This window comes from Erinaceus europaeus, chromosome 6 (genome assembly GCF_950295315.1).
Source record: "Erinaceus europaeus chromosome 6, mEriEur2.1, whole genome shotgun sequence".
In the NCBI taxonomy this organism is placed as follows: Eukaryota; Metazoa; Chordata; class Mammalia; order Eulipotyphla; family Erinaceidae; genus Erinaceus; species Erinaceus europaeus.
Genome location: NC_080167.1, coordinates 40,339,758 through 40,362,860, shown reverse-complemented (window position 1 = coordinate 40,362,860; position 23,103 = coordinate 40,339,758). Strand labels below are relative to the sequence as shown.

The 23,103-nt window shown below is 36.3% G+C and overlaps 1 protein-coding gene across 4 annotated transcripts in view; it reads left to right on the top strand.

Annotated features, from left to right (window-relative positions):
- AKT3 (AKT serine/threonine kinase 3) overlaps positions 1-23,103 on the top strand; it is a 318,339-nt gene that overhangs the window by 240,541 nt on the left and 54,695 nt on the right. For 3 of the 4 annotated variants that reach the window (XM_060192062.1, XM_060192060.1, XM_060192063.1), the window contains 2 exons: positions 1,622-1,690; positions 18,046-18,168. In XM_060192062.1, coding sequence (XP_060048045.1) covers positions 1,622-1,690; positions 18,046-18,168 — 192 coding nt within the window. The remainder of the gene's footprint in view (positions 1-1,621; positions 1,691-18,045; positions 18,169-23,103) is intronic. The other variant, XM_060192061.1, reaches the window with a different exon arrangement.

Sequence of the window (23,103 nt, the reverse complement as noted above, 5' to 3'; positions counted from 1 at the left end):
CTTTATTGTCCTTTTTTTTCTTCAGTTTCAGTTCTACCTATGAGTGAGATCATTGGTCTTTCTTTTTCTGGTATATCTCACTCAACAACATATATTACTTTTAAAAGACTTGTTTTTTTTTTTTTTTCCTCATATGAGTTTCACTGCCTTTTAAAACAAGCCTTTAGAACAAATAACTGACCAGTGGCATTTGTTGTAGTTGTCGTTGCCAAGGCTTTAGTGCTCCAGGGTGACTTTTTCAAAGAGACAGAGAAATAGAGAGAGGGAGAGAAACCTCAGCACAGAAGCTTTCTTCATTGTGGTGGGGGCCAGGCTCAAAGCTGGGCTACAGGCATCACAAAGCAGCACACTCCACAAGTGAGCTGTTCTCAGGGCCCTCTCCTCTGACTTTTGAAGGCAATCACTGGAAAGGTGGTTTTACTATTAAATGTCAAGATTTTATGTTTCTCTTGGTTAATGGTTTTTGATGTATATTTAAGTGATCTGAAATTTGATGTGTGTTTAAATGATATGAAAGACAGAAATACAGAGTAAATTTTTCTTTTTATAAAAACAGACTTCTTTTAGGTATACTTTGATAAATGCAAGAATATTTGCCTTGTACCTGACCCAGGTTCAAATCTATACCACTAAAGGAGGTTTTGGTGCTATGTTCTCTTTCACTCTCTGCCTTTCTGTCTCTATTTAAAAAAAAACAATACAAGGGCAAAAAAAAAAAAAAAAAAAAGGAAAGGAAAAAATGGCCTCCAGGCATATTAGATTCATGGTGCAGGTACCAAGCAACAGCGATAACCCTGGAGGAAAAAAAAAAAAAACAAAAAAAAAAAACAGAAATAACAAATACATTAAATAAATAATAGAATAAATCATGTTTTCTTTGCTAGACTAAGCTTAAACTGCTATGGCTAGAGCATATTAAAATATGTTCTTAGATTGATTAGATTACTTGTAATAGTTGTAATTTTCAAATTTCTGTATATCCCAGTGAAATATTAAGATTAAAAGTTTTAAGTATACTTTCAACAGAGACCTTTTAAAGACTGGTAATATCTAATGTCAGAGTTTTCAGAGCTTGCACCAATCTAGAAACCTAGATTTATTTTATATCTTTACTGCCCAGTATAATAAGATAGCTCTAAAATTTTGATATCTTTACAGAATATAAAATTATATTAACTAATTGGGTTGACTGTTATGCACACAGTATGCAAAGACTGGTGTTACAACTATACTATAAATATATCTGCCACTATAATATATTCCTAAATTTTCCACTTGTATAATTTTTTTCAGTCTTCTTTTAATGTCATATGGATAAGACCTTTAGGAACCTATGCATTTTCAAATAGATGGTGTAATAAATTGAAAAATTCTCATCACAATTACTAAATTTATTTTAACTTAAAGTTTTAAGTTTTTTCTCTAACAATACCCATTTCCTGATCTAAATAGAATTTGTTTTATGTTTCTCAGAAACTCTTACCCAGGCCCTCTTAATAAATAAGCTCTAAGGAACAATAATAATGAATTTTATTTATTATGCATACTGTAAGTGTTCTGTTTTTATACCATTATAAAAATGTAGGATTATAATATAATATTTTTTCTTTTTTATTTCAAGTCCTTGAAATATTCCTTCCAGACAAAAGACCGTTTGTGTTTTGTGATGGAATATGTTAATGGGGGAGAGGTGAGTCAAGAAGTGAATCCAGTACTTGCATTCGCATTAGTTTTGTGATCACTTAAAAATATTTAAAACATAAAGTATAATTTAATAGTTCTCTACTTCTTGATAGTAATTTATATGACTATTTCTGCCATTGAGAAATAGGAGCTAAATAATTTCTAGTGAAAATAATGAAATTTTCTTTTTTAATAACTGTTTTTATATACTAGAAAGTATAATCATAGTCTCCTTTTTCCTGTGTATTTACATGTAAAAAATTATACCCCGTTATGATTTTTAATTTATTTAGTGCTAAAAAATGGATATGTTGAATTTGTGATGCTTTACAAAGTTATTAATTTTTTTGTGAAGCTTGTAACTATATACTTTACTCATCTTAAAGTCAGTGTATAAGCCTTGTAACTGAATTTTTCTTCTGCTACATGATATTTATTGAAACCTTGACCACATTTAAGCAATTTTTAAGGGAGCTGGTTATTCTGAAGGAAAATTTAGTCATCTTAATAGTGTATTTCACCATTCCTTTATTGCTTATTCTTTCTCTCCCCTGTTTTTGATCAAAATTAATGTGAGGGGGACCTATAATTACTAGTAATAATATGAACTGAATCAATAGTAAATGAGCACAGAGTAGTAAAAAATTGAATAGTTAAATAATTGTAGCCAAGGCATTTATAATTGGGCCCTTGTAGTTGGAAATTGTCAAAGAAGATAGACATTGTAGAACTGCATATGATTGGCATATCTTAATGACCAGTTAATGAATGTAGGTAAGAAGAGAGAAGTATTAAAAGTATTTTTGCTTGGAATCTGGATTAATTAATTGTTATAGCTAATAATTATGGCTATGATTACAAATTGAGTTTTGAAAGCTTTTCTGAAGGCTTCAAGCGAATATGAGTGTAGAACTATCACAAAGAATGAATGAACGGTCAAAACTATGAAAGCATATTTGGAAATCATTCATGTAGTACTTACAATTGAATATAATGGTATATAGTTCCCATTTTATGGGAAAGTAAATTGTCAAAATTAAAATTTCATATATTCTTGGCCGCAGCAATCTCACTACCAGAGAATTATTCTGTAGGTGTTCTACAGATTTACCTCAAATTATTTATAGATAAATGCATTTATGAACTGTGCAAAACAATACAGTGAAATATTTTTTACAGTGGGATATTTAATATCTGTTTTTAAAGAATGAGGCACCCTAATGCAGGCTAATACTTACTGAATAACTTCTGAAATATGAAGTGAAAAAATTAAGTTGAGACTGTATATTAATCATACTGCCACTGTGTTTAAAGAAAATGAGATAATTGTGAGTGTGGGTATGAGTATATGTTTATATATGCAATGAGTATATCAATAACTGGACCAGCAAGATAGTTTACCTACATATTGTGTTTTCTTTGTCATGGACATCACAGACATTGAAACCTAGCCTCCCCCTTACTGAGGTGAACTTCAGTGCTGTGGGTGTCTTTCTCTCTTTTTCTTGTCTTTATCTGAAAAAGTCAGCCTGGAGTGGTGAAACCCCAATTATAACAACAATAAAAGAATATGGCTAGAATTACATAGTATACATGAATGATTAACTTTGGGGAGGTAAAGTGAGTGGCTAATAGCTAGGATCAAGGTGAGTGAAAGACTTAAATTTTCACTTATGTATACTTGTGCAACTTTTGTATTTTCTACAACATACTTATTTTTATCTTAAATATTTAAAGAAATAAGAGCAGCAGATAAGAGTAGTGGGTGGATGTCTGGATGACTAATCAAGAGAGAAAAATGTAGATAAAATAATAAACGGTACATAAAATATTCTTTGGAGAAATATTCTTACATAATGTCATTTACTTATTAATTGCAATTATCAATCACCTTGTCTTATAATTATTTATCTATTTATCTTACCTCCTGAACTCTGTGTTCTCTAGGAGATTTGTTCACTATTATAAACCCCCATCTTATACACTAACTTGCAAATAGTCATACTTGATACATATTTATTGGATCAGTTAATGAATAAAAAACAAACTGGATAAATTCCTTCAGCGTATATATAGGAATTTAGTAAAATTGGTAAACTAAGAACTCTTGAGTTAGGAAAATAAAAAGTAATGTAACAGTTTATTTGAAGGAGGAGTTGAATATATATTTTTAGACTTGCATATCTTTGATTACATTTATAAAGTCTGTGCAGTATCTGTCAGCATACAAATCTGTACTGAAAGCAAAGAATTTACATGGTCTAATGTGGATATGGGGAGATAAATTTTATACAAAGCATAAAGTGATTTTAACACATATTATCAGGGTACAGATAAGGACTATGAACTCCACAAGAGAGAGACATATTTTACATAATATAATAAAGAAAAGCCTCCTAGTGGTGGCACCTACTTTTTATTCTAAGCATAGAACATCTATGAAATTAATTTATCACTGCAAAAAGTCCCACACATTCTACACAGAGGCAAATAGATAGCAGACTTAATAAAGAGCTTACACCAATCAGAATAGGGACATAGAGGAAATTGCCTTCACCAATTAATCAAGGCAAAAATTTAGATGAAAACTCAACATGGGGGGGGGGAGCAGAGTCGAGTGATAGCACAGTGGGTTAAGTGCACGCGGCATGAAGCTTAAGGACCATTGTAAGGATCTCAGTTTGAGCCCCCAACTCCCCACCTGCAGGGGAGTTACTTCACAGGCGGTGAAGCAGGTCTGCAGGTGTCTATCTTTCTCTCCCCTTCTCTGTCTTCCCCTCCTCTCTCCTTTTCTCTCTGTCCTATCCAACAACAGTAATAACTACAACAACAATAAAAAGCAACAAGGATAACAAGAGGGAAAATAAATAAAATATTTTTAAAATTCTAAAAAAAAAAAATTTGAAAAAATAAAAAACTCAAAACAGGACCATACATCAGGCAAAGAGCTAATAACCAAATTATATGACGAGCTTACCATACCCAACAATTAAAACAAAGAAACATTAACAAATGAGAAGATATCAACAGAATATTCACCAAAGAAGAGGTCCAAAAGGGCAACAGACAAATGAAAAAATGTTGCAAGTCACTGATTGTCAGAGAAATGCAAATAAAGACAACAATGAGATATAGCACTTCACTCTTATGAGAATGTCATACATCAGAAAGAATAGTAACGACAAATGTTGAGGAGGCTGTAGGGGTAAAGGAACCCTCATGCGCTACTGTGGGAATGTAAATTGCCCCTGCCCCTGTGGAGAGCAGTTTGGAAAACTCTCCTAAGTTCAGAAATGAACCAGCAGTTCTTCTCCTGGGGATATATCCTAAGGAATCAAACAAACCATGCAAAGAGATCTGTGTATACCTATGTTCATAGCAGCACAGTTTATAATTACTAAAACCTAGAAGCAACCTATGTGTCCGTCCAGCAACAGACAAGTGGCTGAGAAAGCTGTGGTATGTATACCCAATTGAATACTACTCAGCTGTTAAAGATGATTAATTCACCTTCTTCACCTCATCTTGGATGGAGCTTGAAGGAATCATGTTAAATGAAATAAGCCAGAAAGAGAAGGATGAATATAGGATCGCCTCATTCATGGATAGAAGCTGAGAAATAAGAATAAAAAGAGAAATACAAAGCAAAACTTGAACTGGGTTTGATGTATTGCATTAAAGTGCAAAGGGCTTTGGGGTGGGAGGAGGCTTTCAGGTCATTGTGCATGATAGTGGAAAGGACCTAGACTAAGGTTGAAAGTGTTTTACAGAAACCTTACACATATATCAACAACTGTATTTAATGTAAACCATAAAAAATAAGACAGGGATAAGTAACATTCCTGATGAAGACTTCAAAGCATTAGTGCACATGTTTATCACTGAAATGAAAAAGGCGTATTAGAAAATGCCAACAGAAACAGGAGTAAAGGGAAAAACTGAGAGAAAGCAGGAGCTATAATTAAGAATAAATTAAATAGCTAAAAAATACAGTTGTTGAGCTAGAAAGCATAGTAGCTGAGATGGTACAATAGCCAAACTAATTAACACACTTTAGGAACTAGAAAGCAAAACAATGGAGACTGAAGAAAGAGTTAGTGAGACTCAGGATGAAGCAGAAGAGACTTAAAAAAATAAAGTAGATTTAGAATGGGTTGAAATGCAAAAACTACAGTACCAGAGATTTTTGGAACAGCATAAGAAGATGCAACATTCACATTATTGTCCTTTTAAGAGAAGAGGGAGAGAAATGTATTGGACGAAATAATAACAAAGCATTTCCCCAAACTGAACATAAAGAGAATAAACAGATTGAAGAAATACAGAGTTCCATACACTAGACTTATCATTCTTAAACTAGCAAAAACCAAAGATTTAAAAAATGTTCCTGAAGACAGCAAGAGAATAGCAGAGTCACTGATAGAGGAAAGCCAATAATACTGTCAACATACTTCTCAACAGGAAATCTAAAGGCAGAAGGGAATGGCAAGATATATATGAATAATGCACAACAAGAAAACTGTCCAGTCAAGGATACTCTGTCTCACTAGACTTATGTTCATACTAGATGGAGTGATAGTTTCCCAGATAAGGAGCAGCTAAACCTGCTGTACAAGCAATCCTAAAGGGACTCTTTTATATTATACATAACAATGCTCAACACCTGTATAAAATAATAGCACTGAAATGTCTTAAATTCTTAATTACACTAAATGTCAATGGCCTAAAATCACCTATTAAAAGGAACAGAGTAGGAGAATGGATTAAGAAATACTATCCAACCATATTATGTTCGCAGGAATCTCACTTAACTCAGTAGGACAAAAATAGGTTTGAAGTATAAGAATGGAAAACAATCATATAAAATGATAGACCACCAAAAAAAAAAGCAGGGGCAACTTTTTCATATCAGATGCAATAGACACTAAGATAAGTGGAGTAATAAACAGTAGTATGGACATTATATAATGATCAGGGGATTAGTCAACCAAGAGGACCTAACATGAAGATCTAAGCAACAGTTAGCATGAAAATATATGAAAACATCTACTAATAGAACAGTGGACATACAACAGTAGCAACACACTAATTATAGGGCATTTTAACAGCCCACTCTTCCAGACAGACAGATCAACCGAACAAAAAAATTAACAAGGAAATGAGAATTAAATGAACATACAGGTTTAACCTATTAGACATCTTCAAAGCACTTCACCTCAAGAAAAGTGAAATGCATTTTCGTCTTAAGTGTGCATAGAACAAACTCAAGGATAGACTCTATTCTAAGTCACAAAGATATCAAAATTCAATATCATTGAAATCATTCAGACATCTTTTTAATTCATACTGGAATTAAACTACTAGTCAACAGCAGCAGTAAATTACAAAATTTGGAAATTCAATAGTATGCTTCTTAATACTTACTAGGTCAAAGAATAAAACATTTGTGTAAGCAACAGAAATGAAAATAGGAGCTATCTGAATCTATAGGACATATATAAATCGGTACTGAGGGGATTTAATAGCCAAACAGGCACAGATGAGGAAACAAGAAAAAGTACAGATAAGCAGCCTGATCTTAAGATTTATACAAGAACAAAGGAAACCTAAGAAAGCAGAAGGAATTAGATAATAAAGGCTAGGGCTAGGATAAATAACCATATAAAATAAACAAGAACTACAAAAGGTCATGCAGAGCTGATTGTTGGTTAGGGGGAAAAAAAAAGACCCCAAATAAGTAGGATTGCAAATGAAAAGGGAGAAATCACAAAGGCACCATAAAAATCCAAAATGCTGGGCCAAGCGGTGGCGCACCTGGTTAAGCACACATATTACAGTGTGCAAGGACCCAGGTTCATGTTCTTTGTCCCCCCACCTCTTCCCCAATTAAAAAAAAAAAAAAAGAAGTAGGTGAAAAAAAAAAAAAGAAATAGTAAGAGAATGATCCAAAATACCACCAAACTGAGAATCTGAAGAAGATTCATAAGTTCTTAGAAGTATACAACCAGGAGTCAGGCAGTAGTACAGCGGGTTAAGCACACGTGGAACAAAGCGCAAGCAAGGATCATGAGAATCCCGGTTCGAGCCCCTGGCTCCCCACCTGTAGGGGAGTCGCTTCACAAGCGGTGAAGCAGGTCTGCAGGTGTCTCTCTTTCTCTCCCCTTCTCTGTCTTCCCCTCCTCTCTCCATTTCTCTCTGTCCTATCCAGTGACAACATAAATAACAACAATAATAACTACAACAATAAAACAACAAGGGCAATGAAAGGGAATAAATAAGTAAATATTAAAAAAACAAAGTAAAAAAAATAAAGTATACAACCTCCCAATACTGAACCAGGAGAAATTAGCATGAAAAACTAAGTCAATAAAATAAATTGAAACAGTAATTAAAACTCTCCTCAACAACAAAAGTCCCCATCTAAAACTGTTTTATTAATGCATTCTACTAAAATCATAAAGAGATATGACCTATAGTTTTCAAACTCTTAAAAAAAATCAAGGACATGAGAATAGTCCCTAATACTTTGTCTTTTCTTCCTTCCTTCCTCCCTCCCTCCCTCCCTCCGTCCCTCTCTTCCTTCCTTCCTTCTTTTCTTTCTTCCTTCCTTCCATTCATTCATTCATTCATTCATTCATTCATTCATTCATTCTTTTTCCTCCAAGGTTATCACTGGGGCTCAGTGCCTACCATATGAGTTCACTGCTCCTGTGACCATTTTTTAATTTTTTTGGATAGGTTAGAGAGAAATTGAGGGGGGGGGGAATAGAGAAGGAGAAAGATACCTGCAGACGTGCTTCACCATTTGTGAAGCTACCCTTTGCAAGTGGGGAACCAGAGGCTCAAACAGAGATCCTTGCACTGCTCCTTGAGATTTTTACTATGTGCACTTAACCCAGTGCACCACCACCCAGCCCCCCCTCCCTAAGCACTCTATGTAGCCAGCATCATCCTAATAGCAAAAGGGCAAAAGAAAAAGAAAATTGCAGATCAAAATCCCTGATAGCATGATGCTAAGATATAGAACAAAATTCTAGTAAACTAGACACAGCAATATTTTTAAAAGATCTTACCTCAAGACTAAAGGAAATTTGTTTGAGGAATGCAAGGATGGCTCCGTATATGCACATTAATAAATGTAATCCATTACACAACAGCAGGAGAATAAAAGCAAAACAAAACAAGCAGCGTGATTACTTTAGTAGTTACAGTGAAAGCTTTAATAAGATTTAGTTATCCTCACATGACCAAAACTTTCTTAAAAAAAGAAAATTGACAGAAAATTTCTTAGTCTAGGTAGATCTATATACAGCAGATCAATAGCCAACTACATATTTAGTGGTATGAAACTGAAAGATTTCCCTCTTATATAGATCAAGTACAAAACAATGATGTCCACTATCAGTATTGCTAGTCAGAATAGTGTTTGAAGTTTTGGCCATAGCAATTAGGAAAGAAAAAAGATTGCAAAAGATACAGTTGGAAAGAGAAGTAAAGCTGTCGCTATTTATAGATGCTATAATAGCACACATGGAAAAGCCAATAGAATCCAAGTAAAACTCATAGAAATTATTAGGTAACATAAGATGGCAGGCTACACACTGAGTATATCAGTACAACTATCATTGATAATCCTTTCATGCAAGTGGAAAACCAGAAGAAATGCAGAACTTAATTCCATTTACAAAGACATCCAAAACAATTAGGTACTAGAGGGCCAGACAGTAGCACACCCAATTGAACATGCACTTTGCCATGTGCAAGAACCTGGGCTCAAGCCCTCTTAGAAAAAATATAGGGAGTCGGGCGGTGGCGCAGTGGGTTAAGCGCATGTGGTGCAAAGCGCAGGGACTGGCCTAAGGATCCCGGTTCGAGCCCCCGGCTCCCCACCTGCAGGGGAGTCGCTTCACAGGCGGTGAAGCAGGTCTGCAAGTGTCTTTCTCTCCCCTCTCTCTCTGTCTTCCCCTCCTCTCTCCATTTCTCTCTGTCCTATCCAACAACAAAGCAACGTCAACAATGGCAATAATAACCGCAACGAGGCTGCAACAACTAGGGCAACAAAAGGGGAAAAATGGCCTCCAGGAGCGGTGGATTCATGGTGCAGGCACCGAGCCCAGCAATAATCCTGGAGGAAAAAAAAAAAAAGAAAAAATATAGGTGAAACATCTAAGAACTTTAACTTCAAAGATTTGTTTGTAGTTTTTCTATGGGCAAAGGAAACTAGAAATTAAGTCAAAGGGACCATATCATCTACAGAAATTTTCATGGGGAAATGGGGCAACTTACTTGTTGGAAGAGGGTATTCTTACCATGTACATATCTGAAAAGGGATCAGCGTTGAACATATGTAAGGAAACTACAGCTCAATAACAGTAAACAAGAAACCGAATAAAAATCCAGGTAAAATATCGGAGTAGGCAACTCTAAACAGACTAAGCTGTAACACAAACATGAAGTACTGTACATCAATTATCAGTAGAGAGACCATATTGAAATACCACGTCACCCCCCGGCTCCTCACCTGCAGGGGAGTCACTTCACAGGTGGTGAAGCAAGTCTGCAGATGTCTGTCTTTCTCTCCCCCTCTGTTTCTTCCCCTCCTCTCTTGATTTCTCTCTGTCCTATCCAACAATAAATGGCATCAACAACAACAATAATAACCACAAGGCTACAACAACAAGGGCAACAAAAGGGGGAAAAATGGCCTCTAGGAGCAGTGGATTCATGGTGCGGGCACTGAGTCCAGCAATAACCCTGGAGGAAAAAAAAAATACCATGTCATACCTGGGGGGTTGGCCTACATGAACAAAATAGGAAACTGCAAAGATGGCACAATGGGGAGAAAAAGAGCTCTTGTACTTTATTGGTGTAGATGCAAAGCTGATGCAGCCCTATGGAAAAACCCTTAAACAAATAAAAATAGGAATTCCTTATGACCTAGTAGTATATAAAACTGTCTTCTGATTATGACAATTGTATTTCTTTGGGATTACCTAGATCTCAAAATATTAAGTAGTTTTCTAGTATACAGGTCTGGAAAATTTTTTGTTAAATCCTTATTGTATATTTTAGATAGTATAAATTCTTGTTTCAGGTTTCAGATTTGGTCTGTTTGGTACTCGTATTTAGAAATAGTTGATTTTTGCCTATTAACATTTAATCTTTTTTGGATTTATTATTATTTATTTTTTGGATATAGACAGAAACTGAGAGGGAAGCAGAGCATCGGTGTTATTTTCGCCGGGCTGGCTTCACGGGTGGGTAACAGACGACCAGGGACTCATGGTTGAGCTGTACGCAGTATCTCTTTATTCATACAGGATGCAGCGCAATCTAAACCAAGCTAGACTAAACTCTACTAAAATGAACAATGTTGTCTTTATATATACTTCCCAAGTAGGGTGTGAACAGGATGTGACATAGAGAGGGTGGAGAGAAAAGTGACTGGTGAAAATCAGAGTGTGACAAGGAGAGGATCAGGGTGTGACAAGGAGAGGGGGTGTAGCAGGTGAGAATTCTGTCACTGAACCACAAATGCCCTAGAGGGAGGGTGGTGCTTGTTAACAGTGGTTATGTAAATAGAATGAAGTGGTTAAGCAGGGGGGATTTAAACCAAATGAAACAGAAGGGGTTTTTTAAAGCAGAATTAGAAGATACCAACACATAGGGAGAGAAAAAAGACACCTGTAGCATTGTTTCATGACTTATGAAGTTCCCCCGTACCCCTAACTGGGGGCTTGAACCTATGTCTTAGACATTGTAATTTGTATATTCAACCAGGTGCTCCACTCCCCAGCTCCTCTATTAGCTTTTAATCCTTCATCCTTGCTGTTCTGTTTGCTAATAAATGAATATTCTTTGTCAGTATACACATCTGGAATTGGGTTAGAAAGACAGTTCTTAACCCTATTCTTCTTCTTCTTCTAGCGTTTGCCCTTCTTCCGTAGCCAGTCAACAGCGTCAGGTTGAGCCTGATGTGAAGTTTCGAGACCTCCTTTGAATCTGGAGAGGTGGCAGTCGTTGACTATGTGGGTCATAGTATGTCTGTAGCCGCAGGGGCAGTTCGGGTCGTCTCTGGCTCCCTTAACCCTATAATTTTGATTGTTGAAATACAGAAAGATCAAAATCTCTTGAGTTACAGAATCTTGAAAATCAGAATGATCAATGATCAAAATTCCAAAAATACAATTCTGGAAAATAATTTTTATATTAAAATATTTAAGGATTATTTATTTTTTAAGAAGATAATTTATTTGAGATGCAAAAGCACAGTAGGCACCTCTGTTCAATAAAATGTCTAGTAAGGGGGTCGGGTGGTGGCTCAGTGGGTTAAGCGCATGTGGAGCAAAGCACAGGGACCGGTGTAAAGATCCCGGTTCGAGCCCCCAGCTCCCCACCTGCAGGGGAGTCGCTTCACAGGCGGTGAAGCAGGTCTGCAGGTATCTATCTTCTCTCCCCTTCTCTGTCTTCCCCTCCTCTCTCCATTTCTCTCTGTCCTATCCAACAACAAATTGCGTCAACAAGGGCAATAATAATAACCACAACGAAGCTACAACAAGGGCAACAAGAGGGGGGAAAAATGGCCTCCAGGAGTGGTGGATTCATGGTGCAGGCACCGAGCCCAGTAATAACCCTGGAGGAGGAAAAAAAAAATGTCTAGTAAGTGAAATTTAATCATTCACTAACGTGCAAAAAAGGAGATCTTTTCATTTATTGCAGAAGATGTAGCATTTTATGTACACAGTCAATGCTAATATAGAATGCCCCTCTAGTGCCAATTTTTTTAAAAGCATAAAATGAGTTAGAACTGTATAAAATTTTCCATGCAGTTTACCTAGAAAATATGAAATGATGCAAAAATCAAACTCATAATGGAAATTTATAAATTAAAACATTGCTAACAACTGAAATTAGTAGGGAAAGTACTAACATAAAAAGTAAAAACGGGAGTCGGGCTGTAGCGCAGCGGGTTAAGTGCAGGTGGCGCAAAGCACAAGGACCGGCATAAGGATCCCGGTTCGAACCCCGGCTCCCCACCTGCAGGGGAGTCGCTTCACAGGTGGTGAAGCAGGTCTGCGGGTGTCTATCTTTCTCTCCCCTCTCTGTCTTCCCCTCCTCTCTCCATTTCTCTCTGTCCTATCCAACAACGACAACAACAATAATAACTACAACAATAAAACAACAAGGGCAACAAAAGGGAATAAATAAATATTAAAAAAAAAAGTAAAAACAAGGGAGCTGGCAGTCGTGCAGCAGGTTAAGCTCACATGGCGCAAAGCACAAGGACCAATATAAGGATCCCAGATCAAGCCCCTGGCTCTCCACCTGCAGGGCAGTCACTTCACAAGCGCTGAAGCAGATCTACATGTGTCTACCTTTCTCTCCTCCTCTTTGTCTCCCCTCCTCTCTCCACTTCTCTCTGTCCTATCCAACAACGCCAGCAATAACAGCAACATTAATAACAACAGCGATAAACAAGGGCAATAAAAGGGGAAAAGTAGCCTCCAGGAGCAGTAGATTCACACTGAGCCCCAGCAATAACCCTGGAGGCAAAAAAAAAAAAGTTTTGTAAAAACAGCATAACATGGAAATTCAAAAATTGTTAAAAGTTTAGTACAGGGGCTGGTTAGTGATGCACCTGGTTGAGGGTATGGGTTACTGTGCTCAAGGACCCAGGTTCGAGCCTCCAGTCCCCACCTACAGGGGTAACTTTGTGAGTGGCAAATTTAGTGGTGTGTATATTTCACCATATAATTTGTTTTCTAGTACTGGAGGAATCCTTCTATCAGTAGGTATCTTTGGTTCATAAGATCACTGAACTTGCCAATTATTATTATTTAAGATTAATTAATTGATTTCATATGGGAGGGGAGAGAAAACCACCTTGTTTATCCATATGGCATACTTGATGCCAGTGATCAAGCTCAGGACCTTACAGGTACATGTCATGTGCTCTACAATTGAGTCAGCACCCCAGTTTCTTGAATTCTTTTATCTATTTATTTATTTTTGCTTTTTTTTCTTGTCCTTACAGAGAGTGGTTTCCTAACATTCTGACCTTAGTTCTATTTTTTATTTTTTATTGGATTCCTGAAGTGTAGCTTCCTTTTTTATTTTTGTTTTTGACAACTAGGGACTTTTACCTGTGTGATCACACTCCTCCAGTAATACTTTTTTTTCCCTTCAGCTTCAGACAGAAAGAGATGGAGAGTCAGAGACACAGAGAAGGAAAGACACCACAGCGCCACCCTACCATTCATGGATCTTACCCTTAGACTCTGCATGGTGCTGGTGCTTCCATATGGTGCCAGGGACTCCAACCCAGGTCCTCACACATGGTACACTGTGTACTTTGCTAGGTGATCTTCATCCTAGTCTTACTCCCTTTGTTTTAGCAATGGCACTTGTATAGATGATTTCCATAGTTACTTCTCTATCTTTGGGTCTTAGAGTTGTAAAACTGTGCTATCAAGTATGCAGTTAAATGTCAGTAGATGAAAATAAGATTCATTGTTCCTCTGTTCTCAGCCCCATTCTTATCTGTACTGCTAGCAAACTGCCTCTGCTCAGCTATCCATAGGAAAGTCTCAGCTTTGTTGCTCTCTTCTTTGACCCAAATGGCCCAGGCTAGTTCTCTAGTTGAGATTTTTCCAAAGTTCTCATCAGGCTCATATATAGCTTTTGGTATTACCACATTTAATTGTTTACTTCTTTTAGTTTGCTTCTACAACTACTATATGTTTGTACTATATGTTCAGCATATGCTTGTTCTCACTGCATAATGATAATCACTGTAGACTAGTACCACTTCTCAGTGCATATATAGCTTTTCTTAACAATTGTACTAAAAAATTGTTTAGTAGTTTTTTTCTTTATACCAAAGGAACTGCTTACCTGACTGTAGTCTCCAGTTTTTTAAATCAGTTCTTCCAATTCTGTGTACAATTTTTTTTTAATTGTGTAACCCTAGGCTCTTTGGTGCTCCCTGTCTGCAGAATAAATATCAACTCTATTTCATGTTAGTTAGTGAAGGTCCTAAATAATATTGTCTTATTCCTATCCCCCCCACCACACACACAATTAATCCCTCTTATTACCTTGAAGAAATGTGTCTTAATCCTTAGCTAATGCATCCTTTACTTGAGTCTCAAAGCTATTGCTGATTGTTGTTTGAGACTTTTTTTTCTATAAATATTTAAGAATGTGCAGGTACTTTCCTAGTTATGCTATAAATATAAAGGTGAAGAAAATTTGTATAGCAAGGGACCGGGTGGTGGTGCACCCCACTAAGCACACATGTTATATGCAAGGACCCAAGTTCGAACTCCTGGTATCCACCTGTTAGGGAGAAGCTTCATGAGTGGTGAAGCAGTGCTGTAAGTGTCTTCCTCCCTCTCTATTTCCTCCACCCCTCTCAATTTCTCTCTATCCTATCAAATAAAAATTTTAAAAGTAGGGGGAGAGTGGCTACCAGGAATGGTAGATCCATTGTGCAGGCACTGAACCCCCTCAGTAACCCTGGTGGCAATAAAATTAAAAATTAATTAATTTAAAAAGTGTATAGTAACCTTTCCTAAGCTTCCATTATATTTTCTATTTGTGAAAGCTTCATTCTTCAAAACCCAGCATGGATATTATCTGTGAAGCTTCCTCAGATCATTCCAGTACAAATGCCACCAAAGATAATCATAATCAAAAGATCACATTTAAAATGTTTATAAAACAGCTCTGATTTTAAAATATATGCATGTATTTCATTGGATTTTATTTCTTACTGTCAGTAATTACATCTTAATCATCTTTGTCCTCTTTTTTCTCTTCCCAGTGCCTAACACAATGAATTTAAAATAATTGACAATCACTTAATGGAAAGTTGGTGCAAAGCCAAGGCAGAAACCGAAAAGGAATATTCAGAGAATTAGGCAGAAAGTCAAAAAACTATATTGCCAAAGCAAGAATTATGTTTCCAGGAGGAGAGGGCCATAGGTGGTATTCTAGAATCCAGAATAGGAATTCAAGGTGTAGATAGTAAATAAATCATTGAATTTGGTAATTATGATGTGCTTGGTTATCTCAATAAAAATAAGTTAAATATCAGAGGACAGAAATTGAGAAATGAATAGAATTCTTCTCCTGTATAATTTTTGACATGGTATTTTTATAGAAATTGGCTGGGACACAAATTGAAGATATATGGTCTAAATAAAGACCCAGACTCCTACTTGTAGCATATTGATTTAAGGAAGAGCTTTATCTTTTGTGCAGTAGATGAGTGGGTAATAGACATAACATTTTAAGAAGATTTACAAATCTAACCATTATTTTTATCCCACAAGAAAGCTACCATAAATTGATATAAAGATCACAAAAGTATCATCTTTAATGTTGGTAATACTTTATATAAGGCATGACAGAAACTATTCTGACTCAGAGTTTTCAGAATATTTTTACTGATGATCCATTTTTCTTAAAACTCCTTGCCCTCATGTGAATGATAATATGGTATGTGTGTTTCTAGTGGTAACATAAACTGATATTTAGGTTCCAATTATTAGCATCTTGGGTTTGATAAAATGTAACAGTATAGTTGACGACATTAATTTTAGATAATCTGCCATATATTTTTACTTAACTATAATCTTGAGCTTTTTTTTTTTAAGGAGAAGGGCAATTGTTACATATTATTATCTCTTTACTGTACCAATGAAGAAAGTTTAATCTTAAAACAGTGTTAGATTTTTAGCTATTTATGGCAAAACTGAATAAAGAATCTGTAGGTAAGCTCTTTGATTACATAAATTATAAGTTCATATGTGAAGAACAAACCTTGGTTAACCATACATCTCAGAAATGTTTAGAAACACTGAGATAATATAGTGATTTTCTGATCTTATAATCAAGGATACAGGTTTTTCTTGACTTTGACCAGACCACCACTCATCTATGGTCATTTTTAGTGCCAGGTATCAAATCCGAGACCTCTTGCATACAACCACTGTGTTCTGCATCCACTGTATCGCCAGCTCTCAAGGATGCATTTCTTTACTAACAGATGTGTATTGAGTACCTGCTGTGATACCTGGCAATGTATTCAGCGTTGTCAACAATGTCTCAACAGACTTGATAGTATTTTTCTTTCCAATTAAAATAGCACTGTTATTAATTTATACTCCTATTGAAAGCTGATTATATATTGCTGGTCTCATTGCTAGTAATTTCGGCAAGCTGGCAGGTTTCTTAATACAGAGAAATAGTACAACAGAGGTCAATAGTCAATTCATAATAATTGAGCCCTGCTCTTTTCTTATACACCTTATAAAACTAAGAATGATAGGCTTTTTCATAAATAAAGAGCTGTTCCATATAAAGAACTATATGCTTTTTATTGTGTACACACAGTAAATATTTGTTGACCATTGAGTGGTCTCCTCTTCCTCTTCTCCCCCCTTCTCTCCCTCTTCCTCCATCTCTTCTACTTCCTCAACTTCTTCAGTCATAGTCAAGGTTTCACTGTTTTGAGTTTTTTCAAGTATAGCAAGAAAGAGACATAGAGGAAGAGAGAAAGAGAGAGACCACAGCATGAACAAAGCTTCCCTCCAGTGCAGTGGATGCCAAGGCCAGGCTTCAACATGCATTGTGTGTATATGGCAAAGCATCTAAACTATCTAGGTAAACTACTGCCAATCTGAGTGCTACATCTTCTAGATATACTAAGATATCTATGAGTATTCAATATCATGAATATATATATGAGAGATTAATAGTATAATGCCTTATTGTCAAAAATAGGAATAACATGCTGAGAACTACTGTTTTGGGTATTGTTGAAGTAACTTAAGCCTTACTGTAGGAAGCATATTCAGACTTTGAAAGCATTTCTAAAGACATCATGTTGAACCAACGGAAGTAGGAACTAAGAAATTCATATAAATTAGCTTCAGTGGCTCATCAACCCTTCCTTTAAAATGAAATACTGGAATGAAAATGTTACATTTATGCTGTGTTAACTTATTTTAATAATGTCCAAATACTTAATCCCTGAGTGAAGCAATAATATAGTGAGAAGGAAATGTAATCTGATGATGCATACATTTTTCTCTGGTAACTGAAGGTTAAATGGGTAGCAAGCAGAATGCCTTAAACAAGATTGGTATATTGATTAAAACGCTGATTTAACAGCTCACTGTCTCCCCTTGGAAACCTGGAAAAGATAAGCCAGCTGCTGTCTAAGAGTGCTCATGTCCACTGAGAGCACACTATCTATCATCACAATATGGTGATGAGAGGTGTTTTATGTTTGTGTTAATTTCCCCCACTAAATCAGTAATTATTACAATCCTGTCCCTGCTGTTTACCCTGCAGCTGTTTTTCCATTTGTCGAGAGAGCGGGTGTTCTCTGAGGACCGCACACGTTTCTACGGTGCAGAAATTGTCTCTGCCTTGGACTATCTACATTCTGGAAAGATTGTGTACCGTGATCTCAAGGTAAAAAAAAAAAAAGTAATCAGAATTTGTTTTTGCTGAGACTGTAGGGACAAACATAAAGTAATTACAAAGTTAGACAGTTTGAGGAAAAGCAGATTTTGTTGTGGAAAAAAAGAACTGCTAGTTCACTGCCTTCAGTAGGAAATTTCATTTGCAGTTATGTATATGGTTTCTTCATGTTCAAGTTTTTGATGTGTAAAATAATTTCTGCTTGACTGCTCTGATCAAAATCTACCAATAATAGTTTTATTTTTTATAATAAATGTTATGAGTGATGTTAAACATCTGACTGAAAATCAAGTAACTTGGCAGTTTACATTGTAAAATGATCTTCATTTTATTCTAACATCCTACAGTGAAGAAACTTATATAAGGGGACCAGGTGGTGGCGCACCTGGTTAAGAGCACACATGGTGCTCAAGAACTGAGGTTCACGCCTCTGGACCCCACCTGCAGGGGGGAAAGCGTCAGGAGTGATGAAGTAGGGCTGCAGGTGTCTCTGTGTCTCTTTTCCTCCCTGTCTCCTCGTCCCGTCTCAATTTCTCGCTGTCTCTATCCAATAATAAATAAATAAAAACTTTTATAAAAGAAACTTTGATAATAAAGCATTTTATTGGAAAGAAGATATTTATTTTGTTTTTAGTATTGATTTTTTTAAAAATATTTATTTATTCCCTTTTGTTGCCCTTGTTGTTTTATTGTTGTAGTTATTATTGTTGTTGCTGATGTCGTCGTTGTTGGATAGGACAGAAAGAAATGGAAAGAGGAGGGGAAGACAGAGAGGGGAGAGAAAGATAGACACCTGCAGACCTGCTTCACCGCCTGTGAAGCGACTCCCCTGCAGGTGGGGAGGCGGGGGCTCGAACCCGGATCCTTATGCCGTTACTTGTGCTTTGTGCCATGTGCACTTAACCCACTGCACTACTGCCCAACTCCCAGTATTAATTTTTTAATGGTTTAAATCCTAAAGCACTTTAGTATATACTTCTTAAAATGTAATTTTCCATTTTAAAGAGTACTGTATTTGTTTATCAGTAACAATAGACTTTAGTTTTCTTTTTTAAAAGATTTTTAAAATATTTATTTATTCATTTACTCCTTTTTTTGCCCTTGCAGTTTTATTGTTGTAGTTATTATTGATGTCATTGTTGTTGGTTAGGACAGAGAGAAATGGAAAGAGGAGGGGAAGACAGAGAGGGGGAGAGAAAGATAGACACCTGCAGACCTGCTTCACTGCTTGTGAAGTGACTCCCTGTAGGTGGGGAGCCGGGGGACTCAAACTGGGATCCTTACATTGGTCCTTGCGCTTTGTACCACTTATGCAGTGCCACACTTCTGCCACTGTGGGGTGAAAGGAACCCCAGATAATATATAAATGGTGTATCTCGCTGTGTTCCAGGAAAATTATATTTACAAAAATAGTCAGTAGGGTTGATTTTTCCCATAGACCTTAGTTTGTTGACCCCTGAAGTAGCTTATAAAAAGTGTCAGTGATTCTTTTTTATTTTTTATTTATTTTTTATTTAAGAAAGGATAAATTAACAAGACCATAGGGTAGGAGGGGTACAACTCCCCCCAATTCCCACTATCCAATCTCCATATCCCATCCCCTCCCCTGATAGCTTTCCCATTTTCTATCCCTCTGGGAGCATGGACCCAGGGTTGTTGTGGGTTGCAGAAGGTGGAAGGTCTGGCTTCTGTAATTGCTTCCCTGCTGAACATGGGTGTTGACTAGTCTGTCCATACTCCCAGTCTGCCTCTCTCTTTCCCTATTAGGGTGGGTCTCTGGGGAAGCAGGGCTCCAGGACACATTGGTGGGGTCTTCAGTCCAGGGAAGCTTTCTTATAACACTTTTTAATTATATTACTTTATTAAGGAAATTTATATCAGACATGTTTTGAACAAATTCTAAATGTGATAATGTTACTTTCTTAAAGTAAATTGTATAGTTATCTTTACCTATGAAGTATTAACACAGAATTACTTTACCATGTAAGGTATAATTGAATTTGTAAGGAATAAAAGTCATATAGGCTTTTGAAATGATGTTTTTATGAAATAGTGGGTATGTTTATATAACACAGCACATTAATAAACTTTGGTCTGTATAAGCACATCTGAGATGATTAATAGTAGCCAGGGAATTAGGGACACAGTGCCCTGTGATAGAAGGAGTTGGCACTTTGGTGGTGAGCTAGGATACTGACAGGCAGGTGTGAAATTGTATGTCTGAGATAACAGCTGTCTTACAAAACAACATTTCCCCAATATCTTTCTAAGAAATCATAACTATCCCCCTCATGTACATCTCACTCCTTTCTTTTCTTTCTGCCTTTCTTCCTTCCTATCTTTCTCCCTCCCTCCCTCCCTCCCTCCCTCCCTCCCTTCCTTCCTTCCTTCCTTCCTTCCTTTCTTCCTTTTTTTGCTCTCTTACTCGGGTCATTGTTGGGATTTCACCACTTGGGCTCAACTTTTTGATCTAGAGAATGGGAAAATCACCAGATCACCCATCATCCTCTGATGCCATGTAGGCTGGGCTACACCAATGAGCAGGTACACTGTCCAGCTGAACTGTTCTGTTGTTCTCCATTGTGCTCTTTTTAAAACACATGTGATTTTAAGTTATTTAATTAATCACTTAAGCAGTTGTCTTTGTTATTTTAAGGCATTCCAATCATGTACCTGTGTTATTCCCCAAGAATAAACTATATTGCAAAGTATTTTTTCATGCATTGCCATTTCACAATGACAATGAAATATTAGTATATAGTTTGTATTGGGTACTGTTGTTTATTAAAGCCTAAAAGAAACCTTGAAATATTGTATTCAGCATAAACAGAGCTAGGCAACATTAAAATTTCTATATAAGCAATGATCAGCCAAACTAGATGATGGATGAACAGTATGATTGCATTCAGCCTGTAGCTTTTTATGCTCAGTATGGAAGACTTCGTCATCCGTGTATTTGATCTCTAGGTGGCCAAATATTTTGTAGTGTTTACATGTAATCTAAAATCATAGAGAAAATTTAGTTACATGGCTTTTTCCATATTTACAAAAAATTAATTAGCTTATCTCTGCCTAAGCTTTCAACATTCTCCAAATTTATATATTATGAGTTGTATTTGTAGGAAGAAGAGGAAGAATTTGCCAGATTTAAGGAAATGAGAATAATTTTGAAATATTCAACAACACCCAGAATTCTAAAAGCTATTAGATATAATTATTAGCCTGAGGAAACAAATAATACTTATTTGATTCCCCATAAAAAGGAATGACATAATTAGGGGAGTCTTGGTCAATATTCTCCACTAATCACTTATCAGTAAATCAATATATTTGTAGATTGATGTGTTTAAAGTGTAATCAGTTTAATATGAAGTTCATTTTATGCATTTGCGTAGAGCATTAACATCACTATTTATTATTAACGTTTTTATTATTTTGCTACCAGGGTTATTCCTGTTGCATACATGATGAATCCACTACGAGTGGCCATTTTTTTCTTTTTTTATATATTTTTTTAATTTGATAAGACAGAGGAATTGAGAGGAGAGGGCAGGTAGTAAGGGAGAGACACTAGCTTGTGAAGCTTTTCCCCTGCATCTGGAGAGTGGGGAGTTTGAGCCCACATCCTTTCAAATGGTAATGTGTGTGCTCAACTGAGTGTGCTACCACTAGGCCCTTAGACCATTCACTTCACTAGATAATTGAGTGGTGTCTGCTATCTTAAATTTTTTGAAGATAATCTTAACTTAGTTGTGTAAGCAATTGTATAGAATTGTACAGAAACTATGAATACACCAAGAAGGCAGCGTATGATGGAAAAATTCAAACATTTACAATTTATATTAGTTTAACTTGTATCTGTACACACAGGATTACACATGATAGCATGAGATCCACTAGGTGGGATCACAGAATCCACTAGTCTATACTTTATAGGTGAAGTCACTGAAGTCTAGTAAATGCCCTGTTCAAAGACTGACTTGGTGACATAGTCAGAATTATGATAACTCATGAATCTTAGCTCCCCATTAAATGTTTTTTATTCTACCATTCTGTCTTTCCAGTATTAAAGTGAAATGAACTGGACTAGCTCTGAGATCCGTGTAAACCTAAAATGTGAATAAGACTGCCAAAATAAAAGAATGGCTATTCTAAATAGATTTACTCCAAAAGCATTTAGAAATCCATCAAGACTGATTTAAATGCCTACTTTTATGGTCAATCTCAAGATTTATTTGTAGCATTCTATTATTTGCCTTGTGTTTATTCATTTGCAGATTCTTTTGCGATGCCCATGGTAGTTATTCCTCTCTATTAAATCAGTACTTATTTATTCCTGCTGCACTTAATATTGGAAGGAATGCCTTATTTCACATGCAGGCTAATTAAAGATATTTCATCAGTTTATATTTTTTAATAATTTGAGGTTTACAATAATAAGTGTTGGTTGCAAGCTTTGTTACACTTAAAAGTAAGTTTTAGGGGGTTGAGTGGTAGTGAAGCGGATTAAATGCACATGGCACAAAGTGCAAGGATGTGCTTAAGGATGCCGGTTAGAGCCTCCGGCTCCCCACATGCCGGGGGGGGGGGGGGTCGCTTCACAAGCGGTGAAGCAGGTCTGCAGGTGTCTATCTTTCTCTCCCCCTCTATGTCTTCCCCTCCTCTCTGGGTTTCTCTTTTCTATGAAAGCAATGGCAACAATAATAAAAACAACAAAAACAATAAAAAACAAGGGCAACAAAAGGGGAAAAAATAGTCTCCAGGAGCAGTGGATTCATAGTGTAAGCACTGAGCCCCAGCGATAAACCTGGAGGCAAAAAAAAAAAAAGTTTAAAACAAAAAAATTTGTTTTAGTACAGAACCAAATCCCATATGATATTTAGGAAATACCTTCAAATAGAAATTTGAAGAAATCTCTTCTAAGAC